This window comes from Hemitrygon akajei, unplaced genomic scaffold (assembly GCF_048418815.1).
Source record: "Hemitrygon akajei unplaced genomic scaffold, sHemAka1.3 Scf000061, whole genome shotgun sequence".
NCBI classification, from domain to species: Eukaryota; Metazoa; Chordata; class Chondrichthyes; order Myliobatiformes; family Dasyatidae; genus Hemitrygon; species Hemitrygon akajei.
Genome location: NW_027331947.1, coordinates 1,696,107 through 1,709,433, shown reverse-complemented (window position 1 = coordinate 1,709,433; position 13,327 = coordinate 1,696,107). Strand labels below are relative to the sequence as shown.

The 13,327-nt window shown below is 44.9% G+C and overlaps 1 protein-coding gene across 1 annotated transcript; it reads right to left on the bottom strand.

Moving 5' to 3' along the window:
* Positions 1-983: 983 nt before the first annotated feature.
* LOC140721760 (uncharacterized) lies at positions 984-12,619 on the bottom strand. Its single transcript, XM_073036557.1, has 7 exons — positions 12,294-12,619; positions 10,328-10,387; positions 8,553-8,610; positions 6,232-6,326; positions 2,637-2,924; positions 1,912-2,078; positions 984-1,220 (listed from the first exon to the last, which is right to left on the bottom strand). Exons 1-7 carry the CDS (start codon positions 12,343-12,345, stop codon positions 984-986), a joined length of 957 nt encoding a protein of 318 aa, XP_072892658.1. The 5' UTR covers positions 12,346-12,619.
* Positions 12,620-13,327: the final 708 nt, after the last annotated feature.

The window sequence follows — 13,327 nt, the reverse complement described above, 5'->3', positions numbered from 1 at the left end:
AAGATTTGATTAAGGAGCTTAAGGTAACTAAACACTTAAGAGGCAGTAATCATAAAATAAAGGAACTCACACTGCAGTTTGAGAGGGAGAAGGTGAAGTTAGATATATCAGTGTTACAGTGGAATAAAGGAATTACAGAAGCATGAGAGAGGAGCTGGGCAAAAATAAATTCGAAAATGACACTAACAGGGACAATGGCAGAGAGGGAATGGCTGAAGTTTCTCGGAGCAATTCAGAAGGTGCAGGACAAAGGAACACGAAGATGAAGAATTATTCTAAAGGGAGGGTGATCAAACGTGGCTGACGAGGTAGTCAAAGCAGCACAAAAGCAAAGGAGAGGGCACAGAATATTACAAAATATAGTCGAAAGCTGGAGGACTGGGATGTTTTTACAAATCAACAGAAGGCAATTAAAAAGCCGTAAGTAGAGAAAATATGAAATATGAAGGTATGCTAGTGAATAATGTAAAATAGCTTAGCAAAAGGACCGTCTGATATATGAAGAGTGAAAGAGAGGGAAGTGCATATTGGGCCGCTGGAAAACGACAGTGGAGAGGTACTGTCAGGGGAGAAGGAAATGCCAGAAAGTATTAGTAAGTATATTGCGTCAGTCCTTACTGTAACAAACACTAGAACGTGCCGGATATTTGAGAACGTCAGGTGGCAGAAGTGAGTGCATTTGCAATTATTAAGGAGAAGGCGCTCGGGAAGCTGAAAGTTCTGAAGATAGATGAGTCCAGATCAACTGCACTCGATTGCTTCTGAAAGAGGAGACTGAAGAGATTGTGGAGACATTAGTAATGATCGCTCAAGAATCAATAGATTTTGGAATGGTTCCAGAGGACTGATCATTTTAAATTATAGGCCAGTTAGTGTGATCAGCGTTTGGGAAGATGTCAGCAGTCGATTATTGAGGATAACGTTTCGGGGTATTTGGACGCACATGATAAAAAAAAGGCCAAAATCCATGGAAGGGATCTTGCCTAACAGACTTGTTGGAAGTTTTTGAGGGAACAGCATGAAGATGAAATGATGAAGATGGTTACTGCCTGGCACTCATGCTGTAAAATGGTGATCACTTCCTGAATGCAGTCTTGGGCTCCCTCATTAACTGAAGAATTATGAATTACACATCGAATAGTTTTCAAGAAACATACAGCGATAATGCAATTAAGGTAATTGATGATGGAACTGAATATGGATGGGCTTAGGTCATTGCTCTGAGAAATAAGAGGAATGATGTTCATCATTCTGAGACATTGATGCCTGTTTGATTAATAACATAGAGCGCCAATGAATCCCAATGAGAACAGAGTCACGCAGGGGTATAACGCACTTGATTGTCTAATACCACTCATGGCTGAATAGGTCAGATCTAGGACAAGACAATCACTGTTTGTGAGCTCCAGGGAGAGTGACCTGAAATGGTGTATCCTTGTCTCTCATTAGTTAGATATTAAGCAAGTTATCAGATTTCTTTTTCGGTTGCCAAGACCGGATGGGGTTAGCAGGTTTCCCTCCGTCAAGTGCCACAGTGAAGCCGGTTGGCCCAATTTACAATCTGACTGTTTCATGTTCATACTGTATCAATGAAATGAGGTGAATCTGCTCGGCGGTTCAGCCAAGATTTCAAATCAGTTTCAGACTGAATGCCTGTTCAAAGTCCAGATATGCAGCCACTGTTCTTATATCACACTGATAAATACAGCAGGTGAGAGAAGAAAAGGTGATGCTGAACCTATAGTTCCCAGTGCTCCCTACATGAACAGCTGAAACCAGATCTGCGAGAGACAAGTCAGAGATCAAAGTCTCCATTCCCATGTAGAACTCGTAGAACTTGCAGGAGATTAATACTGATTACTATTCCCTCTGATACCAGCAGTTCGGTGGCAATACATTAAATACACTCACCTCATTTTCTTCTCTACTGAAATGTCCCTCCTCTGTCAACATTATACCGAGTCTCTCAACCTTTTCTTCAATCGCTTGTTTGAGTCTGTCTCTGTAGAACTTTGTCAGTTGGTAAAGTCGATATTCCTCCCCCTGTGCCAGGAGGTCAGAGATTGTGAACTCTGACTCTGTGAATATAAAAAGGAAACTGTAGACTTGAACTCAGATATCACTCGTCTCTACCGCTCTCACCCAACTCAACAAAAACAAAAAAAACATGACTTGAACCTGCTCACAGACACAAAAACGGTTTAATTCCCCATCTCCAACACTGGCCTTAAAACCGAACCCACAATATCCTGGGCATTAGGTTAATAGTAGGACCACATTTAATCACCCATCCCACCCACTCACCTATTTCAATTCTGAATGGGCAATCAATGTTGGGACTGTCGGTAATATTCACTTCCCAGAGATACACTTTCCATCCTGGCGAATACATTTCCCCTGATTCACAACCCGGAAATACCCTTCTCATCTGGATAGCTGCTTTTCCTCCAATACACATCCTAGAAATACTCACAGTAGGTAGTACATTTACTGCAGTGGGGTAACGGCTGCCCACTACACCACATGTACCACACCAACACATTCCCCCTCTCATCTGACAACTCTCCAACAAGGACTCACCTTTACCCTCCTCCCTGCCATATTCTGAGCACCCCTCACCCTCATATTTCACTCACCTGCTCCTTGTTGGGGACTTGACAATTCCGTGTTCAATGACCTTCCGAGCTGACAGGCAGTCGCCTCATTTGTGCTGGTTCCAAGGTCCTGATCGATGTCGCTGACGTCACTGTCTCTGGGCTGAATTTGCTCCTCCTCCTCTGCGGCGAGACCACTTTCCATTGGGACATCGCTCTCAATCTGACCCTGATTTGGTACCTTGCGTCCCGTGTCCCGATCATCTTCCCTCGATGATCCGCCTGGTAAAATCCTCTTCAGTCCTATCGCTGCTCGTTTCAATTTCCTAACTGAAATAAGTGATGAATTGCAGGGTATACCAATATGATTTATGAGCAAAGCTGATTCAGATTGCAATGGAGCTGAGACTCTGTCTGACCGGATTTGGAGTGGGACTGTGCTGGTTACTGTGAACCGTACATCCTGCCAGGTGACCATCCCGATAAGCCGGTGACTGGACACATTCACTCCCAGTAAAATAACAGGATAGACACAGTAATACTGATAACTGAATTCACAGCAGTTGAAAACAAGGATGGCCACGCGATCTTAATGCGGCGGTTTCCAGTGATACTGGGAAATATCACCGCGATTATCTTCCACAAGCTAAATTCTCCTGGGTCACGTAGTGTCCAGTAGTCTGTGTCACACACAGACCAGCAACGGGATTACACATGGTCCACTCTGTTGGATCACACATTCTCTCATCTCTTTGTCACACAATATCCAGTCCCCTTGGTCACAGACTGACCATTCCCTTGAGAGGCACATCGTCCGGTCCCCTGGGTCACAGACTGACCATTACCTAGAGATGAACAATGTCCAGTCCCCTGGGTCACAGACTGACCATTGCCTTGAGACGAACAATGTCCATGTCCCCTGGGTCACAGACTGACCATTACCTAGAGATGAACAATGTCCAGTCCCCTGGGTCACAGACTGACCATTGCCTTGAGACGAACAATATCCAGTCCCCTTGGTCACAGACTGTCCATTCCCTTGAGAGGCACATCGCCCGGTCCCCTGGGTCACAGACTGACCATTACCTAGAGAAGAACAATATCCAGTCCCCTGGGTCACAGACTGACAATTGCCTTGAGACGAACAATATCCAGTCCCCTTGGTCACAGACTGACCATTCCCTTGAGAGGCATATCGTCCGGTCCCCTGGGTCACAAACTGACCATTACCTAGAGATGAACAATGTCCACTCCCCTGGGTCACAGACTGACCATTACCTAGAGAAGAACAATATCCAGTCCCCTGGGTCACAGACTGACAATTGCCTTGAGACGAACAATATCCAGTCCACTTGGTCACAGACTGACCATTCCCTTGAGAGGCACATCGTCCGGTCCCCTGCGTCACAGACTGACCATTACCTAGAGATGAACAATGTCCGGTCCCCTGGGTCACAGACTGACCATTACCTAGAGATGAACAATGTCCAGACCCCTAGTTCACAGACTGACCACTGCCTTGAGACGAACTATATCCAGTCCCCTGGGTCACAGACTGACCATTACCTAGAGATGAACAATGTCCAGTCCCCTGGGTCACAGACTGACCATTGCCTTGAGACGAACAATGTCCAGTCCCCTGGGTCACAAACTGACCATTACCTAGAGATGAACAATGTCCAGACCCCTGCGTCACAGACTGACCATTGCCTTGAGACGAACAATGTCCAGTCCCCTGGGTCACAGACTGACTATTGCCTTGAGACGAACAATGTCCAGTCCCCTGGGTCACAGACTGTCCATTACCTAGAGATGAACAATGTCCAGTCCCCTTGGTCACAGACTGACCATTCCCTTGAGAGGCACATCGTCCGGTCCCCTCGGTCACAGACTGACCATTGCCTTGAGACGAACAATATCCAGTCCCCTTGGTCACAGACTGACCATTCCCTTGAGAGGCACATCGTCCGGTCCCCTGGGTCACAGACTGACCATTGCCTTGAGACGAACAATGTCCATGTCCCCTGGGTCACAGACTGACCATTACCTAGAGATGAACAATGTCCAGTCCCCTGGGTCACAGACTGACCATTGCCTTGAGACGAACAATGCCCAGTCCCCTGGGTCACAGACTGACCATTGCCTTGAGACGAACAATGTCCAGTCCCCTGGGTCACAGACTGACCATTACCTAAAGATCTATGCTGACCGCTCCCCCGGTTCCCTTCTTTTCCCCCACCTGATGATCGTCATGTAACGACTATGCAAGTCATTGGAAAAGTCTCACTTAGAGAGCTTTGTGTGTAGTTGCAGTTGCTAATCTGTAGGATGGAGGCGATTAAGCTGGAAAGTGTGTAGTGGAGAATGACCACCACGGTACTGGAGTAGGCTGTTGTTTTTTGTGTGATATGGTTCGGCTGGGACAGTTTGCTCTGGAGCTCAGGAGCTTGAAGGGTGACCTTACACACGTATGTGAACATAAAATAATCCAGGACATAGATAGTGTAGAGGGTCATGTTCTTTTTCCCAGGGTAGGGGAGTCTGAGACTTGAGACTTTTAAAAGAAATTTAAAAGGGACCAAAGGGGCATTTTTCACATGGTGTCTGATGGGTATAAATTACGTGCAGAGAGAGGAGTCTGCAAACACAAATAAAATTGCAAAGTTTACAGCATGCGGGCAGGAAAAAGGATAGAAGAAGTTTACAAGGGAAATTTGGGAAAGGCTGCAGGAAAATTGGGCAAGCTCAGACATTTAGATCAGCAAGAATTAGATGGACCGAATAACAGGTTTCCAGGCTGTCACATCTTTTTATTACAGCTGGAATCACAGATTTAAGCACAATCACAATGTCTACAGGTGACAGAGACATTTGGTCATTGGTTATACCGGGTTTTCCAGCAGAGATCCTGGGAATTTAAATTCAGGTAGAAGATCATCTCAAGGGGGAATTAACTTGCGTTCTCCATTTCTCTACAACCCAGACATTCACTGGGGTGTTAAAACTCCGAAGCATACCACAAATGTATCTACAATGAGCTGCCTCCTGATCCTCAGCCATTCCCAACACCGGCAATGATCTCAACTCTGCTACAGAAAACAGATTTCGGAGACACCCCTCTTCTCCTTTGTGCAGCAGCCAATGAAAACCCAGGGGGTCTTGTTAGCTTTCTTTCCAAACCCTGAAATGCTGTGTTAACACACAATCTCTGAAAACCCGGAAATGTTCCTATCATCTGGCGTTCAGTTTTATAAGTGAAAGTTGGCGATGTCTTACACATCAGGGCCTGTCTGGAGGTGAAACGGTCACTGACCCTGAACATTTACATAACCACAAGACCGCTGTCGCACTCCCGTCTGCGTTTCACTCACAACCACCTGATTCAGAAGCCCCTGTTCCTTTCACTCAGCTGAAGCTTTGCCTGGTGATTGGAGTCATTCAACCATTAACGGTGTCAGGTCCCTGCGCTGGAACTGTTAGGTTGATCAATTACTCAAAGCTGCTTTACCAGTGGGATCAGTGACACTGCCTGATGAAACTTTTCTGTGCACTGTTAACACCTGTGTCAGTTTCCTCATCTGAACTACTGTGTACAAACGCGACAAAAGTTTAATTCAAAAATCCCAACGTATCATACCTGTGTCCATTCTGATTCTGACTGACGATTGTTGATCGTCATCGTCTTGTTTACATCCTGGTCCCGGTTCTGGAAAGCTCCACCTGCTGGTGAATCTGTGAATTACACAACAAGCAGACAGTGAGTCAGAGAGAGTACGATTACTTTGCAAATATGACAGTATCTTCATCCCCTGTATCAGAGAAGCAGTTGGCTTGGGTACCAAGCATTCCCCATTAACAACACCTTCCACACGATGTCTACGTCTTTCCGCTGATACCTGGCGCATCTACTGACAAACTCACAGAGCAATAGAGTCCAAATTCAGAGTGTTCGGCCCAAGGAGACATTGCCAACCACAGTGCCCACTGAGATGATCACAGTTTCCTGTGATGGGCCCATTTCCCTTCTGGCCTTTTCACTCAATCTACACATCCCAGCTGCTTTTTGAATTATGCGACTGCGCCTGTCTCATCCACTTCCTCTGGCTGTTTCCTCCACATAATCCCCAATATCTGCATGAATCCGTTGCAGCTCGGGTTGGTTTTGCAAACTGTTTACCACCCCCTGTCAATTTTGATCCCGTATATGCTACGATAAACTTCTCTGTGAACAACAACTACTAATGTTGTGCATTCTGCGAACTTACCGAACAGCACAATATAATCATTCACTTGAATCAGCTTTTGTGTCATATACTTAATGTGCTGTGGAGCAGGGTGTGGAATTACATGCTGACGGATGAGAAGCCCAGGTTTATATGTGTGTTATCAACTGAATCTCGCTCACGGTGTGTTCACTTACTGTTTGCACCCACAAAGTTCAGATACTCGGATTCGCTGGAACAGAAACAGAAGCTCAGCACCGAGTACACACAGAGACCGTACTGGGTGGGGAACGTTGTGATGTTTCAATACGTCCCTGGTCATGAGAGGATTTCCACTGTTTCTACCTGTTCAATATTGTCTTTAAAACTGTGGCATTACGGACATGAATGCTTTTTTCTGTGTGTGTGTTTTTAAGGAAAACAGACATGCACCTGGCAGTGATATTTACAATGCAGAGATTACAGAATTAATTGGAACAATCTGCTTCTGCTGAATGTTGAGGAGGCCATTCGAGGGAGGGGTGAGGGAGAGGGGTACAAAGCGGGAGGGGGAAGAGAGGGGGAGAGAATGGGGGGAGAGAATGGGGGAGAGAATGAGAGGAGACAATGGGGGAGACTGTTTTCAACTGCTTTCAGTTCCTCCCAGAACAGGAACTATTTTGTTGACGACCCTGTCACGACGCCGCAGGATACTTTATTTCTCAACAAATATCCCAGTGATTTTACCAAACTACTACGGATACAATCAACTACACCACCGTGTAAACTCAGGTCATGTCGAATTCTTCTCAATCACTGAAAAAAGCCAAGATCACAGACGTTTCCTCACAGGACAACTCACAAGGTGCAGATGTCTCTGTGTTAAACCTTCTTTTCCTAGATCTTTTCCTAGATTTCCTGGTGTTGCTCGGGATTGCCAACAACTTCAGATTTTCTCGTGTTTGTACATTAGCAACGTGCTCATTTTACCGTTCCCATCCTGATCTCGGTCCCTCTATTGTATTTTTGTTCGAATCTGTGTTTGTGCATATCCAATTGTATTAACTTCATTACTTAAATCCCTCATATACATGAGAAGCAAAATTCTTTACGTTACGCCTCTGTTTAAATGTGCAATCTCCCACCTTCCCACACACTTCTGACAGAAGGGAATCAACACTGCAGGCGCTGATCCACAACAGGTCTCATCAACCGACTAGATAATGGAACCATCAACTCTTTACACCCTTCCCTCCGACCCCCTCCCCCGCTATAAACTGCAGTGTGAGTAGTTCTCATAATTTCACCCTCTCCCAGCAGCTACCTACCGAAATGTCGTAAAGGGCAGACAGATAGTGTCGATTCCGCTTGCGATGGAATAAGCAAAGCGAATCCTCCGTTCCCTCGGTCGGGGATCAGTAAATCTCCGAGTGTGGTTGGACTGGCTTCCTGCTGTTGCAAGCAGTAGCCCGGGGTCAGTTCCGAGATACGGGAAGATCGCACCTCCCGAGCCTTTGCTGATGATTCGGAGCTGGGTTGAAAGTTGCGGCGTTTCCGATAACACCTCCAACTGCCTCGGTTTCCCGCGGGACATGCACAGGAAGTCGATGCATTCAATTAGCTGAAGGGAATTATTAATTCTTTCAAAAGTGATTAGCTATAGTTCAATTGTTGAAGAACCGAATAAGCTCTCAGTCTCATTTAAGTGTCTGACTGCCTTTGTGATGTTTATATTTCAGTATATACTGTTTCTTACCGTGTACAGCGGCTCCAGGTTCTGTTACCACCATGTCCCAGTAGCTGTGTTACGGGTTCTATAAGTAATGAACACACCCTGGTTAATGTTCAGTCAGCTCCTGGTGATAATCATTAACTAAACCCACAGCGTTACCAGCAGGTCTCTCCGCGTCCTGTTCCTTAGCAAAGGGTACGTTCTGTCTCCAAACAAACATCTCCATGGAGATGAAATGTGATCTCAGTGATTTTGAGAGTGGAATGTTTGTCGGTGCCAGAGGGTGCAGTTTAAATATCTCAGGAACTGCTGAACTCCTGGGATTGTCCCGTTCAACAGTCTGTTTTGCGGAGAATGGCGCGGAAGAAGATCAGTGAGCGGCGGTTCTGAGAGCGAAAACGCCTTGTTAATGAGAGAGATCGAATGAGAAAAGTGAGATTGGTTCAATCTGCCGGGAAGACGACAGTAACTCAAATAACCACGCTGCAAATGCATTGTGCATAGAGGCGTCATTGGACGTGTCACATGTCGAACATTGAAATGGACGGGTTACAGATGTAGAAAACCACGGACATACAATCAGTGGCCGCAGTATTAAGTACGGGACGTGCACAGTACAGTGCCCATTGATATGTGTTTTTGTCAGCCAGAAGTTGCTGATGGGAGATTTAATTACATTGGCATTCCGCATTCACTGTGACCAACGCAGATCAGACTGTGATCTCGGCTCATCAATCCTGCCTCTCACCTGTAACATCTCACTCATTTGTGTATCAAGGGCCACTACACTGCAGGATTACAATATTAACTGAAAGACTCTCCTTCTCCTGAATATTGAGGACAGTCATTCCCATGACACACTATACCCACAGAGAGAGAGAGAGAAAACATCTCAACTGTCTTCAACTGGCGGTGCCTGGTTTCAGATCCTCACACAACAGGAACTATTTTGTCCATGTTCCTGTCAAGCTCCACGGCACACTTTATGTCCCATCGAAGTTCCCACTCATTTTACCAAATTACCGCGGATGTAATCAAGTGCATTGTTATTACAAAACTGTAATGTATACAAGCAGGTCACCCATGTTTATTGTAACGCCACAGGTGAAGATCACAACAGATTCTTCATAGAAAAACTCACGGGGACAGATATCTGTCTGCTGAACCTTCTTTTGATCTCCCACCTACCCACTAACATCTGACAGAAGGGAAACAACACTGCAGACCGTGAACCACAACAGGTCTCACCAACCGTCTATATAATGGAACTATCAACTCCTTACACCACCTTCCCCCACGACTACCCCGCGCCCCGGCTAGTAATCTGCAATGTGGGTGGTTCCATACTTTTGACCACAAACCGCGATGCCGTCTAGGATGGACAGATAGTCTCGGTCCCGCCACTGAGGGAATAAACAAAGCGAATCCTCAGTTCCCTCGGTCAGAGATCGGTAAAGCCCCGAGTGTGGACGGACCGGCCTCCTGCTGTTGCAAGCAGTAGCCCGGGGACCGTTCCGAGATGCGGGAAGCTCGCACCCCACGAGCACCTTGCTGTTGATTCGGAGCCGGGTTGAAAGTGCGGCGATTCCAATAACACCCCCAACTGCACCGGTTACCCGCGGGAAATGCACAGGAAGTCGATGCAATCAATTAGCTGAAGGGAATTATTGATTCACTTAAAAGCGATTCGCCACAGTTCTGATATCGATCAGCACAATACGTTATCAATCCCATTCGTGCTCATAAAACTGGGTGACTGCCTTTGTGATGTTTATATATCAGTATATAGAGCTTCTTACCTTGTACATCGGCTCCAGGTTCTGTTACCACCCTGTCCCAGTAATGCTGTGTTACGGGTTCTGTAAGTAATGAATACACCCTGGTTAATGTTCAGTCAGCTCCTGGTGATAATCATTAACTAAACTCACATCTTTATCAGCGGGTCTCTCTGTATCCTGTACAGGGTACGTTCTGTTTCCAACAAACATCACCATGGAGGTGAAATGTGATCTGGATGACTTTGAGCGTGGAATGTTTGTTGGTGCCAGACGGTTCAGTTTGAATATCGCAGGAACGGCAAAGCTCCTGGAATTGTCAAGTTCAACAGTATCAGTTTTTCGGAGAATGGTGCTGGGAAAAATTCAGGCAGCGGCAATTATGAGAGAGAAAAATCGTCTTAGTAATGAGAGAGATCGGTGGAGAAAGGCGGGACTGATTCAATCTGCCAGGAAGACGACAGTAACTCAAATAATCACGAACTACTGCACTATGCAGAGAGGCATCACTGGACGCGTAACGTGTCGAACATTGAATTGGACGGGCTACGGCAGTAGAAGACCACGGATATACAATCAGTGGCCGCATTATCAGGTACAGGAGGAGCACAATACAGTGCCTATAGAGATTTGTTATCAACAGCCAATGAGATTTAATTCAGCAAGTTTTATTTTAAATATGACTGATACTTGCTGTCTTTACTAAAATAGCACACTCACTCCTGCAGAAAAATCAGGCGGATCCGCAAAGCCACACAGTTTGAAAAACAGTAATGAAATGGTAGAAACACTAGAATTCCTGCCGTCACAAGGGGGCGTATTAACGCATCGTAACGTTGCCCACTCAGTACAGTCTCTGTGTTTACTCTGTGCTGAGCTCCTGATTCTGTTACCAGCGAATCCGAGCACCGGAATTCTGTGGACCCAAACAGTAAGTGAACACATTCTGGCCAATACTTAGTTGAGAACACACACATAAACCTGGACGTCACACTCATCAGCACGTAACTCCAAACCCTGCTCCACAGCGCAAGAAGTAAACGACACAAAAACTCCTTCGAGCCAATGGTTCTGATGTGCTGTTCGATCCAGGGTTAATTTTGTACCTCAGTAGACGGTGACAAAGATTACATACTGTATCTCACGACAAATCGATCTGCTCCAGGGAGCAACCGCGACCCGAATCCTGGCTCAGATCGGGTCGTGACATCGCATTAAATTATTGTTTACTTTGGATCCAATTTACTGCCAGACTATAAACTTCAGTGACAGCTGAGGGCAGAAATCGCTGTGGGCTTATAGGAAAGACACAGTAGCAGGACGGGCCATGTGAACTCTGGTGAAAAGTTATGATTTTGGAATCATTTTTTCTTTTGAACACAGGACATTCCCTTTCACAAGATTTAACTATGCCCCGGCAGCCTGGAGCAGCACTGATCTCAGAGTCAACAACTTTATAAAGCAATCTGAAATATTTGTCCAGAATGGGGCCATTACATAAACGGGCAAGGCAGCAACTGTGTGGAGATTACAAACTGGAGATAACTAGGTCCAAAAGAGTACAGCAAGTTAATAATGGATTTCACCTTCAGATTATTGTTCATTTACTGGAAATTGTTACGTATTCAGGCAACAATAACTATAGATGAGTTAGACGAAGGGTTTTTATAACAAATAACACGTTTATTAAACACTGATAACAAACCCCCTTCAAATGTAAACAAACCCAAACAATGGTCCGAGCTCAGCTGCTGGCAGCTGCTCAAACAGTCCTTAATAGCGTTGCAGTCCCAAACAGTCTTTAAAGCGGTATTTGAAAAGAACTCAGTTCTTAAAAGTGATATGCCGACAGTTCAAAAGCTCACGGTACTTTTAAAAGGAGAGACTTTTTAAAGCGATGTAAATTCTCTTCCACGTCGATGTCCTTCGATTCCCAGCGTCGAACTCCCACGTCGAATTTTATTAAATATAACAACTTAAAGTGACTGACCTTCCTTCCGCAATATTCTCAATCTCCCGCTTTTTCCAGCGGAGACTATCATGAGAATAGTAAACGAAATCCTTCCGAATGAGGATCACACAAGGTCGAAGTCAATCCATCGTCGAAAATCGATTCTTCTCGATTTGTCTTCCAAACTTCACTCTCCATTAGCAAAGAAACCGTTGGCTCTGACCTTTTAAACTTTAGGCATTATACAAAACTTCATTTTTAACTAAACTGCGTCATCACATTAAATCACACAGTAACATGAAGTCATCTTGGCAAATCCAGCCACGAACTGCCCCACCTGACAGGGTGGGTCTTCCTTTTATACCCTGTAGAAAAAACCTGTCACATGACCTCTACTGGCGGGAAAATGACATCACTCCACCATTACCTCATGTCCAGTATAACTTCAACCCCAGTCACGTGACAAGGGTACCACTGTCACGTGTCACGGGTACGTAACACCTCCCTCCAAAAAAAACATTTTTGGTCTGACAAGAACAAAAATTTTAACAATTTCTTACAAAAAAAAACAAATGTATAAATCATATAACATACACAATATACAATACAGTAGGAGTGTTACAATAAAAAAACCACTCCAAAAAAACATTGTACATTCAATATCGAGATAGACAATCAGCAACCACATTATCTTTACCTTTAATATGAGTTATCACAATATTGTACTCTTGTAACATCAAACTCCAATTTAACAATCTTCTGTCTTTGTTTTTCATCTTACTCAGAAAAACCAACGGATTATGATCAGTGTAAACAATAAGTGGTTTTTGAGTTGTACCAACATATACCTCAAAATATTCCAAAGCTAAAACAAGAGATAACAATTCTTTCTCTATTGTTGAATAGTTTCTTTGATGCTTATTAAATTTCTTAGATAAGTAAGCTACTGGATGATCAACCTCATCACCCTCATTCCTTTGCATCAATACTGCTCCGGCAGCTTCATCACTAGCATCCACAGCTAATGAAAAAGGTTTTTCAAAGTCAGGTGCCTTAAGCACAGGTTGTTCACA